At 44.2% G+C, this 20,330-nt stretch overlaps 1 protein-coding gene across 1 annotated transcript in view; it reads left to right on the forward strand.

Annotated features, from left to right (window-relative positions):
* LOC137417267 (formin) overlaps positions 1–18,046 on the forward strand; it is a 147,030-nt gene extending 128,984 nt beyond the window's left edge. Inside the window, exons 18-19 of the mRNA XM_068103106.2 lie at positions 12,582–12,666; positions 16,451–18,046. Of these exons, the coding sequence (XP_067959207.2) occupies positions 12,582–12,666; positions 16,451–16,492 (127 nt within the window). The 3' untranslated portion in view covers positions 16,493–18,046. The remainder of the gene's footprint in view (positions 1–12,581; positions 12,667–16,450) is intronic.
* Positions 18,047–20,330: the final 2,284 nt, after the last annotated feature.

Raw genomic sequence — 20,330 nt, forward strand, 5'->3', positions numbered from 1 at the left:
GTTTCGAGGATGTGTTAGTTTGGCGGATGTGTTTGTTTGGCGGATGTGTTTGTTTGGCGGATGTGTTTGTTTGGTGGATGTGTTAGTTTTGCAGATGTTTTAGTGTGGTGGATGTGTTTGTTTGGTGGATGTGTTGGTTTGGTGGATGTGTTGGTTTGGTGGATGTGTTGGTTTGGTGGATGTGTTAGTTTCGAGGATGTGTTAGTTTGGTGGATGTGTTAGTTTGGCGGATGTATTGGTTTGGTGGATGTGTTGGTTTGGCGGATGTGTTAGTTTGGCGGATGTGTTAGTTTGGCGGATGTGTTAGTTTGGCGGATGTGTTAGTTTGGCGGATGTGTTTGTTTGGCGGATGTGTTAGTTTGGCGGATGTGTTTGTTTGGCTGATGTGTTTGTTTGGCGGATGTGTTTGTTTGGCGGATGTGTTAGTTTGGCGGATGTGTTTGTTTGGCGGATGTGTTTGTTTGGCGGATGTGTTTGTTTGGTGGATGTGTTAGTTTGGCGGATGCGTTCGTTTGGCTGATGTGTTTGTTTGGCGGATGTGTTTGTTTGGCGGATGTGTTTGTTTGGTGGATGTGTTAGTTTTGCAGATGTTTTAGTGTGGTGGATGTGTTTGTTTGGTGGATGTGTTGGTTTGGTGGATGTGTTGGTTTGGTGGATGTGTTAGTTTCGAGGATGTGTTAGTTTGGTGGATGTGTTAGTTTGGCGGATGTATTGGTTTGGTGGATGTGTTGGTTTGGTGGATGTGTTAGTTTGGCGGATGTATTGGTTTGGTGGATGTGTTGGTTTGGTGGATGTGTTAGTTTGGAGGATGTGTTAGTTTGGTGGATGTATTGGTTTGGTCAATGTGTTAGTTTGGCGGATGTATTGGTTTGGCGGATGTATTGGTTTGGTGGATGTGTTGGTTTGGTGGATGTGTTGGTTTGGTGGATGTGTTAGTTTGGTGGATGTATTGGTTTGGTCAATGTGTTGGTTTGGTGGATGTGTTAGTTTGGTGGATGTGTTGGTTTGGTGGATGTGTTGGTTTGGTGGATGTGTTGGTTTGGTGGATGTGTTGGTTTGGTGGATGTGTTGGTTTGGTGGATGTGTTGGTTTGGTGGATGTGTTGGTTTGGTGGATGTGTTAGTTTGGCGGATGTATTGGTTTGGTGGATGTATTGGTTTGGTGGATGTGTTGGTTTGGTGGATGTGTTGGTTTGGTGGATGTGTTGGTTTGGTGGATGTGTTGGTTTGGTGGATGTGTTGGTTTGGTGGATGTGTTGGTTTGGTGGATGTGTTAGTTTGGTGGATGTGTTTGTTAGGTGGATGTATTGGTTTGGTGGATGTGTTGGTTTGGTGGATGTGTTGGTTTGGTGGATGTGTTGGTTTGGTGGATGTGTTGGTTTGGTGGATGTGTTGGTTTGGTGGATGTGTTGGTTTGGTGGATGTGTTGGTTTGGTGGATGTGTTGGTTTGGTGGATGTGTTGGTTTGGTGGATGTGTTGGTTTGGTGGATGTGTTGGTTTGGTGGATGTGTTGGTTTGGTGGATGTGTTGGTTTGGTGGATGTGTTGGTTTGGTGGATGTGTTGGTTTGGTGGATGTGTTGGTTTGGTGGATGTGTTGGTTTGGTGGATGTGTTAGTTTGGCGGATGTATTGGTTTGGTGGATGTGTTGGTTTGGTGGATGTGTTTGTTAGGTGGATGTGTTGGTTTGGTGGATGTGTTGGTTTGGTGGATGTGTTGGTTTGGTGGATGTGTTGGTTTGGTGGATGTGTTGGTTTGGTGGATGTGTTTGTTAGGTGGATGTATTGGTTTGGTGGATGTGTTGGTTTGGTGGATGTGTTGGTTTGAGGGATGTGTTGGTTTGAGGGATGTGTTGGTTTGACGGATGTGTTGGTTTGACGGATGTGTTGGTTTGACGGATGTGTTGGTTTGGCGGATCTGTTGATTTGGCGCATGTGTTAGTTTGGCGGATGTATTGGTTTGGTGGATGTGTTCGTTTGCCGGATGTATTGGTGTTGTGGATGTGTTCGTTTGCCGGATGTATTGGTTTGGTGAATGTGTTACTTTGGCTGATGTGTTGGTTCGGCGAATGTGTTGGTTTGACTGATGCATTGGAATGGTGGATGTGTTACTTTGGCGGATGTGTTGGTTTGGCGGATGTGTTAATTTGACGGATGTGTTGGTTGGGCGGATGTGTTGGTTTGACGGATGTGTTGGTTTGGTGGATGTATTGGTTTGGCGGATGTGTTAATTTGACGGATGTGTTGGTTTGGTGGATCTGTTGATTTGGCGCATGTGTTAGTTTGGCGGATGTATTGGTTTGGTGGATGTGTTCGTTTGCCAGATGTATTGGTGTTGTGGATGTGTTCGTTTGGCGGATGTATTGGAATGGTGGATGTGTTACTTTGGCTGATGTGTTGGTTTGGCGGATGTGTTAATTTGACGGATGTGTTGGTTGGGCGGATGTGTTTGTTTGGCGGATGTGTTTGTTTGATGGATGTCTTAGTTTAGCGGATGTCTTGGTTTGGCGGATGTGTTTGTTTGGTGGATGTCTTAGTTTGGCGCATGTATTTGTTTGGCGCATGTGTTTGTTTGATGGATGTCTTAGTTTAGCGGATGTCTTGGTTTGGCGGATGTGTTTGTTTGGCGGATGTCTTAGTTTGGCGCATGTATTTGTTTTGCGCATGTGTTTGTTTGGCGGATGTCTTAGTTTGGTGCATGTGTTTGTTTGGCGGATGTATTCGTTTGGCGGATGTCTTAGTTTGGCGGATGTCTTAGTTTGGCGGATGTCTTAGTTTGGCGGATGTCTTAGTTTGGCGGATGTCTTAGTTTGGCGGATGTCTTAGTTTGGCGGATGTCTTAGTTTGGCGGATGTCTTAGTTTGGCGGATGTCTTAGTTTGGCGGATGTCTTAGTTTGGCGGATGTCTTAGTTTGGCAGAAGTGTTAGTTTGGTGCATGTGTTTGTTTGGCGCATGTGTTTGTTTGGCGCATGTGTTTGTTTGGCGCATGTGTTTGTTTGGCGCATGTGTTTGTTTGGCGCATGTGTTTGTTTGGCGCATGTGTTTGTTTGGCGCATGTGTTTGTTTGGCGCATGTGTTTGTTTGGCGCATGTGTTAGTTTGGCCGATGTCTTAGTTTGGCGCATGTGTTTGTTTGGCGGATGTCTAAGTTTGGCGCATGTGTTAGTTTGGCGCATGTGTTAGTTTGGCGCATGTGTTAGTTTGGCGCATGTGTTTGTTTGGCGCACGTGTTTGTTTGGCAGATGTCTTAGTTTGGCGGATGTCTTTGTTTGGCGCACGTGTTTGTTTGGCAGATGTCTTAGTTTGGTGCATGTGTTCGTTTGGCGGATGTGTTCGTTTGGCACATGTGTTCGTTTGGCGCATGTGTTCGTTTGGCGGATGTCTTATTTTGGCGCATGTGTTTGTTTGGCGGATGTGTTTGCTTTGTGGATGTCTTCGTTTGGCGCATGTGTTTGTAATAGTAGTAAGAGTCGTATTAATAGTTGTATTAATAGTAGTAGTAATAGTAGTAACAGTAGTCATAATAGTAGTAGTAATAGTCATCGTAATAGTAATAGTAACAGTAGTAGTAATAGTCGTAGTAATAGTAGTAATAGTAGTAGTAATAGTAGTAGTAATAGTAATAGTAATAGTAGTAGTAGTAATAGTAGTAGTAGTAGTCATAGTAGTAGTAGTAATAGTAGTAGTAGTTATTGTAGTAGTAGTAATTGTAGTAGTAGTGATAGTAGTAGTAATTGTAGTAGTAATAATAATAGTAGTAGTAGCAGTCATAATAGTAGTAGTAGTAGTAGTGATAATAGTAGTAGTAGTGATAATAGTAGTAGTAGTAGTAATAGAAGTAGTACTAGTAGTAGTAATAGTAATAGTAGTAGTAGTAGTAGTCATAATAGTAGTAGTAGTAATAGTAGTAGTAGTAATAGTAGTAGTAGTAGTAATAATAATAGTAGTAGTAGTAGTAGTAATAGTAATAGTAGTTGTAATAATAATAGTTGTCATAATAGTAGTAGTCAATAGTAGTAATAGTAGTAGTAATAATAGTAGTAGTAGTAGTAGTAGTAGTAGTAGTAGTAGTAGTGCTTTTGTTGGAAAGGTTACAGAGATTTGCGTTCAGAGCTCATGCAAGCTCAGGCAAACATATGTTCCCAGTTTAATGTCGCTCAATTCCTCATCTCTGCAAGTCCATGGTTTGAACTACAGTAGCCAAGGTAGAGCATTTTGAAGAGAAAGCACTACCAAGACAGATAAGGGGAAGGTAAAAGAACGCCAAAGAACACCAAAAAAAAGAACGCCAAAGAACACCAAAAAGAATGCCAAATAACACATTTATACAAATAAGAGCAAAATATATTGTGGGGAGACCGTACAAAGTGCATCATTTATAGTCCAGGTTTCCTTAAACTTTTGAACAGTGTTACTATATTCTGCCGCCTTGTACTCCAAAATAATGCGTGAGCGTATTAAGCCCTTCAGACATACAGAACTGTGTTCCACCACATCTTTCTCAATTTTTGCCTTCCTGGTTTTATATATTGCCATTTTTGCACAGGCTAAAATAAAGTTAACAAGGAGATCTCGTGACTTGCTTAGTTTCTTTACCGGGTGCCCGATGATAAAAAGTGTTGGAGAGAAGTGAAGCCAGAAGCGCAAGAGAAGATTTTTCATCAGTAAGAACACTGGTTCAAGACGGTGGCATTGAAGGTATATGTGAAATATAGTTTCCCTTTCACCACAAAAGCAGCAATCCTCTGAGACGTTAGTGAAGTGCCGCATCATAGATCCAGAGCTCAGTGCACCATGTAGCAACCTCCAACTTAAGTCTGCCATCATTCTTGGCGTTGGGTAGAGATAGAGTGAATCCCAACGTGGATGGACAGTCGAAGGAAGTGGAAGAATCTCACGCCAGGGAGTATCCAGTCGGGTTGCAAGAGCTATATAATGGAGCGAGTGGATCACTAGCAGGTATATATTTTTCCTTGATAGCCCACAGAACGACATTTCCACTGTGCCAGGGGTCTTACTCATATTGTTTGCAGGTATTGGCTGAGAGAGCTCACAACATCGTGGTCGGATTTTAAAATCCATGGAGTTACCGATGGACATCTGTCCAGATCCATCACCCTCTTTGGGATTCTCTAGATATTCCAGACAATCGGGAGGCAAGGAGCTTTTGACCTCTTCAAGTATCCTGGAGGGGATCCTGATTGTCCTCAGGCCCATTTTCGCTGCGAGTTCCTTGGGTAAAAGCGTTCTCTTACCATCGTTCAGAAGGTCTCCCACTGTGGATATGCTACCAGCTAAGAGGCTCCTTCTTACTGAAAAGGAAGCCAGAGTTGGGCCCTGTAGAAGAGGGTTGAGAATGAGCGGTTCTTCTAACAGGTCCTTGCCTGGATAAGGAACTGTTCTTTGTACGTCGACTACATTCCAAGCCTTCAGCATTTCTTGATAAAAAGGAGGCAATGTAGCACTAGACAGGCTCCGAGATGTAATGATGAAAAGATTCCTTTTGTACCCAAGATTGAGCACTTTGCTGAAGAAGTATGATGCCAGTGAGCACCATTGCGGTGCAGGGTTCACATGTAGGTAACGTTGTATGGTCTTCAGCCTGGATGCGTGGTAGTGGCTTCGAAGGCAGGGAAAAGACTGTCCACCTTCTGAAAAAGGCAAGCTCAGAATGCCCAGGGAAACCCAGTGTTTACCATTCCAAAAGTAGTCCAGTAGCTTCCTCTGCATCTTAACCAGAAACTTCTCTGGAGTGCTTATGCAAGAGAGCCTGAATACTAACTTTGGAATTATAAACTGTTTAATAAGGAGTGTTTTTCCCCTCAGAGACAGGACTTTTAGTAGTCCACTCCAGTCTCTCAACTTTGCTTCGATCTTGTCCCCTAAAGTGTTCCAGTTAATGAGTGGTGAGGACACATGGGAAGTGGATAAGTGCACCCCCAAATATTTGAGCTCATTGCGACTCCAGGTCAATTTCTGAAAAAGTGTTGGTAACTCCTTTACCTGCATTTGTCCAATTAGAAGCCCCGAGCTTTTCCTCCAATTGATTGTAGCAGACGATGCTGCTGAATAGACCTGCTGACAATCATAAACTATTTGCATATCCCTTGCATTACTGGCAAACACGAGAACATCATCTGCATATGCAGAAAGTTTGAGGTTGACCCTGTTGTGTGGCACCACAATGCCAGTTAGCCTTCTTCTCATCAAACAAAGGAAGGGTTCGATACATAGGGAATATAATTGGCCGGACAGGGGACATCCTTGTCTTATTCCTCTCTCAAATGGAAAGGGCGCGAGCAAGAAACCGTTGACTTTGACTAGGCATTCTGCCGACATGTACAACGTCTGAATCATGCCTACAAATCTCCTCCCCAACCCAAATGTTAGCAAGGTTTCAAACAAATACTCATGGTTCATCTGGTCAAAGGCTTTCTCCTGATCCAAGGAAAGAAATCCGACTTGAGTCCGAGTCATGTCCGCATACTGTATCAGGTCTCTGACAAGGGATATGTTGTCATGTATTGTCCTGCCTGGAATGGCATAAGATTGGTCCGGGCTGACTAATTTTGTCAGGACTGGTCCGAGACGGAGTGACAACATTTTAGCCATGACCTTATAATCCACACACAGCAGAGACACAGGGCGGTAATTCTTCAAGTCTCTCAAGTCACCCTCCTTGGGAATCAAGACCAGCATCGCTCGACGCCAAGAAAGGGGCATTATACCTGTATCACATGCTTCCTGAGCTACGCTTAGGTAATCAGGTCCAACCAAGTCCCATACTTTTGTATAGAATTCACATGATAAGCCATCCATGCCAGGGGCTTTATCTCTTGATAGGCTGTGCAGGGCGGTTTTCAATTCTTCCAGAGATAATGGAGTCTCCAGCTGCTCCCGGTCTTCTACAGAGGCTTCAGGAAGACTACTCCACAAAGTGCCACCTGCACCTGCATCTGTGCTCTTACCCGAATACAGCTGAGCGTAAAAGGCTCTAATTCGTTTTTGAACACCCTCAGAGCCATTGAGCAAGAGACCATCTTCTGCGAGAACACTCGCTATAGCCCTGAATTGACCTTTGCGTTTTTCCACCCCTTTGAGATAATTCAGGACATATTCATCCTCAGAAATAAACTGCAAACGAGAGCGCACATATGCCCCTCGTGCCTTCACACGACTACATGCTTTAAGGGTGCTCTTTTTTTCTTGGTATGCCTGCAGTTCAGTAGAGGTAAGTGTGGCCAGGTGCTTCTCAAGGTGCAGCAGTTCCTCTTCCAGTCTTTTGATCCCTAACCCAAGTGTTTTGCTCGATCCATACGAGTATTCCTGACACAGCAATTTCAATCGTACCTTGCCTACATCCCACCAGAATCCAAGTGAGCAAAAATCTCCTTTTTTATTCCTCCAGGCTTGCCAAAAATTCAAAAAGATTGACAAAAAGGCTTCATCCTGACTTAAAGCATTGTTCAGGTGCCACAAGCCAGGGCCTCGCCTTGTTTCCGCCAGGGAAAACTTAATCCAGGCCAAGTTGTGATCTGTGAAATGGGCAACTTTTATGCCGGAGTCACTGACACTCTTACACCAACGGTGAGACACGTAAATTCTATCGAGCCGGGATTGTGATATATGACCACCTCTGATACTCGTATACGTGAATGTTCTGTCTGTGGGGTGTTGTATGTGCCAAGTATCCCTCAAGTTTAACAGTGTTATGGTTTGTTGTAATATTCTTACAGAGGGATTATGCGGCTCCTGACCTATTCGATCAAGGGAGGGGTTTAGAGTGCAATTAAAGTCTCCTCCAAGAATTACACACTCTTCACCAGGCAAGGTGAGCATGAATCTCTGCAACCGGTTGAAGAAAATCCCCCTTGCAACTCCTACACAAGGTGCATAAATGTTGACGAAATTGACAACAAATTCTTCAAACTTTGCTTTTATATGTAGCAACCGCCCCACACTGGCTTCCTTTACGACAAGTATTTCAGGTTTCCTCTTTGGTGAAAAGAGGGTAGCCACTCCACAAGATGTGTCCGTTAGGTGACTAAAAAGGCCAAGCCTTCCCATTGGTTTTCCCATCGGGATGCAGCCTCTGGGGTCGTGTGGGTTTCCTGCAAAAAGGTTACTTCAAGTTTTTCCTTCACACAGAATGACAATACCTGGTGCACACGGAATGCATCCTTACAGCCATTGACATTCAATGATCCTATTCGTAAGTTTGATGTCATTATTGTATTGAGAGTTTTGTTTCTGTGAAATTCATCCTCCTAAACGAATTTATATTCAGGCCCGTAACTCAACAACTTTGCTAGAAACTTCCTGACTCGGGCTTGTTCGGCCGAGCCTGAAGTCCTTGTTTTATGTCCCTCTCTCCTTAGTGCATACAAGGAATGCACTAGCAAGTCATAATCTTTCCACCGTTTCAGCGCATTTTCCACTTTCTTCCTGCTATGCAAGCTTTGTTCCAGGAACTCGAGTATCTCCTGGCTGGGAATGCAGGAATGGCGTCCTGCCGGTAGGTCTGTCTCTAAACCAGTCAGTGACCCTTGATAGTCTTCCCCATCACCAATACTTTCCTCATCATCGCTGTCTGGAGGTTCAAGATCCTTCTCCTTTGGTGTACTTGTACAATGTGTCAAGTCTTCTGCCATGTCGTCTCTCAAGGCTGACTTGGCATAATCTTCTGGCGCAGAGGAACGCTCCTTTCGCTCTGATGCGGCGGACGTTGCTACACCTGTGGGAATGGATGCCTCCTCCTCAGTTGGTATAGGAGATCCAACCTTTTGGGGTCGTAAAATAGAGATGTGCTCAACTATTCCCCTTTCTGCGCCAACAGTGAGTGAAGTGACATCACCTGAGATGTCGGTCAGTGCCAGCAACTTTATTGATGCTTGTGTGTCTGGTTCCCTCTCTCTGTCTGTCCCTCTGATGAATGCTACTTCAGAATCCTTTGAAACTTCGGTGTTAATCCTTCGGTTCAGAACTGCTCTTGTAGATGTTTCAATCCCTGGTTTATTTTGAAGCTTCGTTGCAGTTGTTATTATTGGATGCATTTTCTCAGGAGCCAACATCACAGTATCGTTTGGCCCTGTCAAGTCAGATACCTCTAGGTTGTTTGTCTTTTCCGTGCTGGGTTTACTACCTGACGGTTTCCCTTCCTGTTCATTCTTCAAACTGTCTTTGGGTGGATCTGAGAGAGAAGACTCTCCATATCCTGTCGTTTGATGAATAGTTTCCTCTTCTTCTTCTTCTTCCATTTCTTCAGATTGGGTTACCACTCTTTTCTCCTTCAGAATACTAGGCTTTACAAATCCCTTTGACACATTACTTCCCGTGTCATCCTCAATTGTACCAGGGTGTTCCGTGGTCCCATCCTCTGCGGGTTCTGATTTCCTCTTCTGTGCTCTCTTTGCCTTCCCTGCTCCCACTGCCTGCCATTGATTTATGGCAGCAGAAGAGTTGGGATGAGAAGCTGGTATAGAACTTTCTTGAGGGTCCACTGCCCTCGAGCACAAAGGAGCAACCGCCTCTCTTAGGTTACCTACAGTGACGCTGGGATCCTCTCGAGGCTGATCTGGACGTTGAGGAGCTGCAACCTCTTTAATGATGGTGGGGCAGTCTGCTCTCCTGTGATCCTTCGCTTTGCATACAAAACAACGGGGTTCGTTTGTCATATAAAACACCCTGTAATTCTTTCCGTCAAAAGGAATAACAAACGACCCCTCACATTCAGCCTCCTTTCCCAATTCAATGGATACTTGTCTTTTAAAAGACCAGACATGTTGTAGGGAGGGCTCATGACAGCCCAAAGACACAGGCTTGATGGGTGATCTCAACACTCCCAGTCGTTCCAGGAAAGGCACCACGACATTGTCAGGCACGTAAGGAGGTATATTAGATATAATTATCCTTGTACCAAGACTTGAGAGCGGCTCGACTTGTACAAAGAGTCCTCCCACACTAATCCCTTTCTCAATGACTTTGTTTGCTGCAGCCTCTGAGTTAAGAAAGAACACAGCTTGTCCATACATTTTCGAGGCTGCAACTATCGTTGCTGGATCAACCACACTAGCGAGTGCATTCACATAGGCCTCTATTTGGGTGATTTGTCCCAACTCGCATTTCACCCCGTGCTTCCTTGTTAACGCCTTAAACGGGTGGGCAGGGCGGTTCCCACCTGCACCAGAGGTAGTAGCGGCCATTTTTGCCCATGTGCCATCCAGAGGCATGATTACTATTAACGGTATATTTCCCGTCAAATGAAAATGGAAAAAAAAATATCAATGAGCTCGTTCGGGAGCTTCTGCTTATTTTAGCACGACCGTACCGGTATGCTGATGATTAACTCAAAAGGATAAACAAACACGCGTTGAGCAAATAACTTATCGGCTTAATCGCCAAAACTATGCAAATTTAGCACAGAAAGTCAAGGGTGATTAAGCAAAAACAAGGCAGTCAAACAGTTTGTGATACGCCACAAATCGGGCGCGGCAAATCTAGTCCCACACGGGTGCGGCCGCACGCCGCGGCTAGGCCCGAACACAAAGGGACTAATAACTCAAACGGGACGTCAAAGTAAAGTAACAAAATGAACCAACTCGGTTCAAATAACCCAAATAAACCAAAAATACAAACGAAAACGGAAGAGGGTGAGATGGAAATGTCGAAAATAGCACGGCTCGAGGAGCAGCAAAATGGCGTGGCGTGGCGTAGTTGTAGTAGTAGTAGTAGGGGGAATCATTTATTCATGTTGGAGGTGAGTGAATTGTGTATGCAGGTTAGATGTTTCGTGTATGCAGGTAAGATGTTTCGTGTATGCAGGTTAGATGTTTTGTGTGAACCCTGTGTATGCATGAGGCTTGTGTAATGTTAAATACTGCACGTGTTTGTTTTACCACGTGACAGTGAACCCTGTGTACGCACGTGGTCCCTCGATTCTCTGGCCCCCTGCCTAAAATGGCCTTCAGATAGATGTAAAAAGCCATATTTTGCAATGATTTTCAGTGAAGGAGGCCTTGGAGGATTGAATGTCCACTGTAAACATTCGCTTGCGCCATCCATGATTAGTGGTTTCACTGCATGTCATTTGTGCCGTTCTGGGTTTTTGCTTCTTTCGGAGCTCAATCGGGATGTGAGAGAAGAGATTCAAGTGGCATCCCAGAAGAGAAGTCCAACATGGCAAACTGCAAGCAAACACCACTTTGGGTTGATCAAGTGCATTCCCAATCATTTTCACTCTCAATTATGCCTCGGTCACAAATGGCCTGCGGCCATTGTTGGTGGCGGCCATAAGTCCCCAAAATTGCCATAACCGTGCGGTGGCCGCACGGTAGATACGATAGCCGTGAAGCGATCTCAAGGTTTTTTGCTCGTCGCAGGGGCTTACGATTTTTAAAATTTGACATTAAACTTTTTTTTGGAAATCGCTAGGCCGTAGGCCGCAACCCCACCGCATGTAGTATCGCAAGGTCTTGCGGCCTCTGTGAGATGGCCGTACGATGTTCTAAATATCGTACGGCGGCCATGCAGTGACTTTAGTGCTGCCGTACGATGGCCTAACGGCAACCGTGACAACCGTGACAACCGCAACAACCGTGCGGGCGCCTTGCGATTGCCTTGCGGTCGCCGTGAGGGTGCCTCGCGGTTCGCCTTGCGGTCTCCTCACGCATTTTGATTTCATGACTTTTACGATTGCCGTGCGGACCCCGTAACATTTGTGAACACTGCTGCCGCAGACCGCAAAGCCGTACGATTTGTAAAAAAAAATCCCATCTACAAACTGCAGACCGCAGAACCGTGCGGCGGCCGCATCATATGTGACTAAGGCATTACGGGGTAAAGGTTTCAGAGGATCTCTTGCACCCAGGGTTGTGGTTCTTTTGTAAGCAACACATGGCTGTAGGTAGCATCATTTGCTGCGAGTACGGCTGTGCCGCTGATGCAGTGCCCCTGCCGGTTAGAGCAGGATTTTGGAGTTTGGCCGGGGTGCCATCAATGGCCTACTCTTTGCGGAGGACACATCCACAAACTAATGCCAGCAGACTGGACGCCCAGTTGAACTTACACTCGAGGGACAGGACACACGCTTATCGCTGTCCTGTCTTTGAAACACCAGGATGAGTATTGCTGGGTCAAGATACAAACTCAGGCTATAGAGGTCAGAGTCAAGTATACGTACCTCTCCCTGGCCAATCCTGGCTGCCCAACACTGCGGAAGGGTTTTGGAGAATCTATCGCATGACGTAGAGGTTGTGGACCTTTGGTAATCGCATATACACTTTCTGCATCTGATCCGATGACAGCTGGGGTGCCTTTAGATATTATAAAACGATGACAGCAAACACACAAGCATTTGCTTCTCTTCAAATATGTTTTGGTTTTCTGCTTGGAATTGGACCCTAATATCTTGATGAAGGATGTATGTCCTGATTTATCCTCCCGCTATTTCCACAGTATGCATGTGATCTTCTGTATTGTATGATTACTATCCAGTGGTTGGGTGCTGAAGCAGCAATAAATGATGATTGACTAATTCCAGTGCTACATGTGATGATGATTATGAATGTTTGTACCCTGCATTGCAGCCTCAAGAAAGCTCAGCACAGTTACAAGAGCCAAGTGGAAAAAGACAGCAAAGTCAGCTTGAGCAGCAAGAAAGCTGACAGTCTGGTACGTCACAATGCCGTCACATCAATCACACTTGACATTCTTGATGTCACAATGCTTGACGTCACAATGTTCTCTTATTCTTGTTCTCTTAACATCCACCCACTAATCTGTCATCTCATGAAGAGGTATTCTAAAACCTTTCGGGAATACACCGAAGTTTATGTCTGCTCACAGTAGACTGTGGGCACTAAATATCTTTTTGGCTTTTGAAAAGACCAAGTCGTTGTGTGATGGTACCTACACAACTTCTTCATATTCCTGCCTCTTGATTTTACAATGGGAAGGTGATGGCAAACCACCATATGCATTCCTTGAAGTGGTTTTTTTTTAGCAGCACTGGCCTGGCGATTTGGAGGATGGCATCAGGTTGGGGTTAGGAGTAGGACTATTAAAATATCAGTGTGGAGCACCCATTTTTTAGACTTTCTACTTGACGAGCATGTTTGGGATGGGGAAGAGGAAGTTAGTATTTATTTTTTTTGTATACGAGATCGAGGCTCGTGTAAGAGCTAACATCAATCACAAAAAAAAAAACCCACACACAAAACATACAATAAAGGGAGTTCCTGAAGGAACCATCACAAGAGATTTTATTTATTTATTTTTTTGTATACACGATCGAGGCTCGTGAAAGAGCTAACATTTATCACACAAAAAACAAACGGACACACAAAACATATAATAAGGGGACCAGTAGACAAGATGGGGAGGGAAGGGGAAGCACACAAACACAACATTTGAGAGCAGGGACATTGGGAGAACTGTGGGAGGGAGAGGGCTTGGGGGAGGTGGGAGAGGTATAAAACATATGGACACTGCAAGGACTTCCACAAAAGAAGTTGGAATTTCTAAAAAGTGGAACTGGGGTGAAATTAGCGGGGGTACAAAAGATCAAGGTTTTGGATGGCGGCCATCCGATCAGATAAGATTTCGGGCCATATGCATCCGCGCACGCCAAAGATAATCGCGCCAAGTTTTGAAATACGCCACGGAGTTGAAGCAACGTTCGGCTATCTGTCCAAGCTGGTCTTCATCGGCTATGGACTTGACAATATCTTTCAATCTTAACTTGCTCTGCAACATAATTTTCATCATTTAAACGATAAAGTTGAGATTTCAAAATGCTTAACCATAAGTGTTGCATTCTTGGATGCAAATCATACTCGCAAAAATATAGGAGATACAAAGAATACCCGTGGATGAGACGGATGTTGAGTTCCTATAATTTCATGTTTATACAAGTGCTTGGCCATAGTCTATATATAAAACTTGCACACGCACAAACACGTCTGCTTTTAGAAATAGATGGAAAAATCTCGTATAAGTTATCGTGGCCCTGGAACCAAACAAACAATATATTTATAACAGCCCTCCTCGTCTTCCCCAGGGAAACCTACCTGATAAATCCAGCTGCCACATAAATATACCTTGCACAAGCTTTGTGCATTTTCATGTCAAAGATGTCCTTCACTGAAGAGTTTGGTGCAGTGCCATGTTCACAGGAACACTCATAAGGTTCAGTCCATTCACTAGTAGCGATCCATTGGGGGTTTGTGCAGCACACACCCAGCCGATCGGGCCCTGCATCGGCCTACATGGTTGGGAGTTTGCAGTACAAGCACCTGTCCTTTTGGCGAGCTCAAAAAGTTATCCAAATCTTTCATCAATTGGCACAGCTCTTTCTCTAAGGTAGTTTTCCAAATATTTTCGGCTTCTTTAGGAAGCTCGATGAAGCATTTTATGTAGCAATCCTTATCTCGCACACACGATGTACTTTGGTACCCTGAATACCGCTGTTTCCTGGGGTTTTTATACATGCACGTCAAGCATTCTGGGCAGGATTACGTCATTTTGAAAGTCGCATATTGTAAAGAGTGAAATGACAAAAACCTGATTAAATACACCTCTTGTGATATTCAAAAACATTTAATATAATAATGGATTGATTTCGCCTTTGATTAAACCTCATTGATTGCATCTTTGACAGACTTCGAAAGAAAGTTTGTTCCATTTTTTTTACCAATGACATATTCTGCATCTGAAACACCATTATGGTAAATTTGGTTATGCAACAAACAAAAATTGGTTCGGGAACAAATCTAAACATTACAGCAATTATATGGAATTTGAAAAGATCGAGGAATGACATAATGGTCGAAGACAGATTTCTTATGACTGATCCCATGTAAGTTCCAGTGCATGGATTATAAATTCGATTTTCTGATCCAAGTTCATCCTTGCTCAGAGAGTTCATATATGATAGACTGACAAAGCAGAAAGCATCATGGAACACAGCTTTGGATTTTCAGATGAAATACAGGGTGTTTCAAAAAGATGGACCCAATTTCAAAGCAGTATATTTCACGATGGCAACATGTTACAATTACACAAAAAGTTACAAACGGTTTAATGAGTTATCAAGTTTTATTTACCATTTTATAAATGCTCTATGTGCCCTCCACCTGCTGCAAGGACAACATCGAGACGATAGTTGAATTCGTCCCAAACGTCTCTCAGAGTGTCTTCTTTCACTGAAGTCACCGCTGCCGTGATTCTGTTTTTGAGGTCATCCAGATTAGTCGCTAATGGTGGCACAAAAACACGGTCTTTGACGTATCCCCACAATAAAAAGTCACAGGGAGTAATGCCTGGGGATCTTGGGGGCCAAGAGTGTAGCGCCAAGTCTTGGGGTCCCGTGCGATCTATCCAGCGTTGAGGCAGTGTGTCATTTAGAAAACGTCGAACCTGCAGGTGCCAATGTGGCGGTGCTCTGTCTTGCTGAAAAATGAAGTCATCGGAATCTTCATTAAGTTGTGGAAAGAGCCAGTTCTGCAGCATTTCGAGATAGGTTTGCCCCGTAACTGTTTTTCCCTCGAAAAAGAAAGGGCCATAAACCTTTATTTGAGAAACGGCACAAAACACGTTCACTTTCGGGGAATCACGCTCATGCTCTACAGTTTCGTGTGGATTATCTAGTCCCCATATGCGCACATTGTGATGGTTAACTTTACCGCTTATATGAAACGTTGCTTCATCACTAAAAATCAAATGCGGTAAGAAGCTGTCGTCTTCCATGTTCTGTAGCATCGCATCACTAAATTCCACACGCTTTCCTTTGTCACCTGTACGAAGAGCCTGTACCAGTTGCAACCGGTATGGCCTCAGGATTAAATGTCGCCTTAACACACGCCAGACAGTCGTATGAGGGATCGCAAGTTCTCGACTGGCACGACGAGTGGACTTGCGCGGGCTTCACAGAAAACTCTCTTGAATTCTTCTCACGTTTTCTTCTGAAGTGTGTGGTCGCCCTGGGCTCTTCCCCTTACATAAACAGCCCGTTTCCTCAAATTTTCGGTACCAACGATGAATGCTCTTTGGCATTGGCGGATCAATGCTAAAACGCTGTTGAAACGCACGCTGCACCGCAATTACGGATTTAGCCTTGCTGAAATGCAGAACGCAAAACGCCTTGTGTTGTGGGGTCGCCATCTTGCGAACGATTGAGGCTAGAGGCTGTTGGTGCGCTGGGAGAGCCATCTAGCAGTGGTCATTTGAAACTATGCCCCGCCCTTTCAAGTTGTAAGAGGTACATTTATGGGCGGTTCGTGGTTGCAGAGATATAGCGATTTCAAATCGGGTCCATCTTCTTGAAACACCCTGTATTTTGAAGTATCTTGCTCATCATGGTCATAAACCCCTACTTTAAATTCTGTCTATTAACCTGCCATGTTTATGATTGTAAAATATTTGTCTATCATCACTTGTGTTCATATTTCTTTTGCAGAAGTCGAAGATACGGAAAAAATCTGAAATTGTATCTCCATGAAAGGTCTGTTCCAGCACTGCCAAAGTTGTGGCCAACAAGATGGGCTATTCACAAGCATAGACTCGACTACTTTGCAACCAACGCTCCATGAACACCCTTGGTTCAAATGCAGTAGTTTAGCCAAAGATTAACTTGTCTAGGTGTTGGAAGCAGTGGTACAGAAAATAAAGTAGATATTGTTGGAATAGTTGAAGTTTAGTCGGCCATTTTGAAGGGTTATTTTTCATGACCAGGTCTGCTGATCCATGGCCCTTGTATTATTGAGTGTACATGTCATTGTGTGGGTCAAATTGGATAAATTGTTTGAAGTCAAGAAACTGTTGCGTCATTGGAAACAAACGATAGCACGATATATCAATCTGTATCCGGGTACTTTGTGACGAGGCCTTATCTGAATGTTACACGGATCGGCATCAAGCCCAGCCTCAATTATAAATACCGTATTGCTTTTCTATTTCTAAAGTTTTAAAACTTGGGGAAGTAATTTAAAACAGATTTTTTTATACACTTTGTGAATACTTTTCAGCTTTTTGAAACTGACTGCGGAGTACTGTAACTTTTATATTTACCGTTTTCAAAGGTTCAACAAAATGAGCATTTAGAAGTAGCTCTGCAGTGGCTCTCCAAGGATGATCTCCAGCTGTCGGACAACTTTCTGGCACTGTTGTTCCACTTTCTCACTGTCATCTGCAAACATTTCAGAAACTGAGCAATGCTCTGGCAACAGGAATGAATGCGCAATATGAAAAAGGTGAGCTTGAAAACAAAATTATAATTGCCGACGTTTGGTTTATTTTATCTCTAAGATCCGAAGATCATGAAATATTTGAAACAAATGTCCTCAACCTAAAAGGGCAATATTGTGTCCACAACCCTTCGCTCTCTGTGTCCACCTCAATAAGTCGAACCCAACTGGTCCTGGACTCTGTCTTTTGCAACTGAGATGGTGGAGAAGTTTCTTTCAGTCCTCGACTGATTCTGCAACTGCATCTGACGGCATCAGCTCACACATCCGAAATACTCTGTTCTACCCCCGCTAATTTCACCCCAATTCCACTTTTTTGAAATACCACTTCTGTCCTGGAAGTCCTTGGTGTCCTTGTGTTTTATACTTCTCCCTCCCCCCCCCTCCTTCCCACGCCTCCCCCCCCCCCAAGCCCTCTCCCTTCCACACATCTCCCTGCTCTCAAATGTTGTGTTTGTGTGCTTCCCCTTCTCTCCCCATCTTGTCTTCCGCTCCCTCTTTTTATATATTTTGTTTGTCTGGTCGATTTGTTTGTGAAGTAAATGTTAGCTCTTTCACGAGCCTCGATTCAGTATACAAAAAAAAAACCAAAAAAAAAAACCGAATTTGGTTGCATTTTCATCATTGGCTACAAGCATGTTCCGAAATGCAAGATGGCTCATTCCTGTCTAATAATGAGCATTGTGAACCTTTCTATGCATGGTGAAATGATAACGGCTCAAGTGGATGTATGTGCAACAGTTTGTGTTTTTCAGTGGAGTAGCAATTACTCCCTTCCTTAACCACCATTAAATGGACTTGTAAATGTACTGCTTGTTTGATTCAATACTTTTGGTTATCGACGTACAAGCAGCTCCATAATCTAACGTGTTTCAATAAAAGATTGCAGTATTTTACTTTTCAAATCGCTATCTATCATATCCATCGTAGGCAAGGACGTGCTTGAAAACATGTTGGTTGTGTAACGGAATCGGTCTTTATGGATATTGTATCGATAAACAGCATGTAACTTTGAAGGGAGCGTTGCACGGGTGATGATGTCCAATCTCTCCAGTCAAGCTTTTAGAAGTAGCTCTGCAGTGGCTCTCCAAGGATGATCTCCAGCTGTCGGGCAACTTTCTGGCATTGTTGGTCCACTTTCTCACTGTCATCTGCAAACATTTCAGACACTGAGCAATGCTCTGGCAACAGGAATGAATGCGCAATATGAAAAAGGTGAGCTTGAAAACAAAATTATAATTGCCGACGTTTGGTTTATTTTATCTCTAAGATCCGAAGATCATGAAATATTTGAAACAAATGTCCTCAACCTAAAAGGTCAATATTGTGTCCACAACCCTTCACTCTCTGTGTCCACCTCAATAAGTCGAACCCAACTGGTCCTGGACTCTGTCTTTTGCAACTGAGATGGTGGAGAAGTTTCTTTCAGTCCTCGACTGATTCTGCAACTGCATCTGACGGCATCAGCTCACACATCCGAAATACTCTGTCTCTTTGCCCTTTTCACTCTGTCATCTTTCATCAGCTTGGAAATCAGCCAACAACACTGCATTACATAAAAATGTGCAAAGCCGGATCCACTTGACGACAGACCTATCAGCTTAATTGCAATCCACCACCAAAGTTAATATGAAAACCCTCCTTTTCTCCAACAACCTCATCTCATGTCACCAATTTCGATTCAGCTCTGACCACCCCACCTTGGGCATGCTGCTTCCACTCACCCAACAATGAATGGAAGCCCTCAATATCAGACATGATGAGATTTACCTAACCGAGTTGAAGGGTCTATCACTTTCCAATTTCAGACTGTTGGTGTTTTTTTGTTTTTTTTTGTATACAAGGTCGAGGCTCGTGAAAGAGCTAACATTAATCACAGAAAAAGTCAAACCGACACATAAAACACAAAATAAGGGGAGCGGTAGACAAGATGGGGAGAGAGGGGGAAGGACACAAACACAACATTTGAGAGCAGGGACATCGAGAGAAATGTGGGAGGGAGAGGGCTTGGGGGGAGGTGGGAGAGGTATAAAACATATGGACACTGCAAGGACTTCCAGGAAAGAAGTTTGAATTTCAAAGAAAGTGTATCTGGGGTGAATTAGTGGGGGTAGAAAAGATCAAGGTTTTGGATGGGGGAAGATAAGAGATGGTGGTGAAAAGCTGTTTTGAAGACATGGAAGGAGGAGTGGGATTGAAGGGGGTGGGGCAGTTTGTTCCAGAGGCGGGAGAAAAGGGGAATGAAAGAGTGAAGGTGAGCAGAGAACCTAGATTTTGGCAGTTTAACCATAAGAGGGTTGCTGGCAGATCTTGTGCGACCTGTAGGAATATTTGGGGGACAGAGCACAGAGAGAGCTGGGGGAGCAAGGCCGGAGAGGAGTCGGTAGAAGACAGAAAGACCACCAACCTGCCTGCGGTGAGTGAGTGAATGATCCTCGGAGTTAGCTTCATCGTAGGATATTCCAATGATTCTGAAAGCTTTGGTTTCAACAGCGTGAAGCCGAGCTAGGTGTGAGGCAGGAGCACCAGCCCAGAGGGGAGAACAGTATTCCAATGAGCTGCAGATGAAAACCTTGTATGTGGTGAGGAGCTCAGGTGTGCCAAGGAAAGACTTCGCACGACGGAGGATGCCCAGTCGGCGACTGGCTTTGGAGGCCAGCTTGGAAATATGGTTTTCCCAGGAAAGATAATGGCAGATGGTGGTGAACAGCTGTTTTAAAGACCTGGAGGGAGAAATGGGATTGAAGAGAGAGGGAATTTGTTCCAGAGGTGGTATTGCACACAACCATCGACAAATCTATCGATATATTTTCCCCTCTCGCCACCACCGAACCTCTCCTCTCCGGAAACAGTTTGATGTCATCACAACACCCACATTTCCATAATTGGGTGTTGTGATGGATTTTGGTTACCTCTGAGACCAAGACACATGGTTCACTTGTGAATCAAAATGTAGAAAGATTATCTTGTCCCTTGGCTGGCTTCTGACAGACTGCTGCAAAGGCCGCCCCTCTGAACGATCGTTAAAATTTGTCTTTATCTTTCGTGTGCATTCTGACATTGTCCAACGGGGTCACGGTCGTAGCCGGAAGC

The sequence above is a fragment of the Myxine glutinosa genome, chromosome 12, assembly GCF_964187855.1.
Source record: "Myxine glutinosa chromosome 12, kmMyxGlut1.1, whole genome shotgun sequence".
Taxonomy (NCBI): Eukaryota; Metazoa; Chordata; class Myxini; order Myxiniformes; family Myxinidae; genus Myxine; species Myxine glutinosa.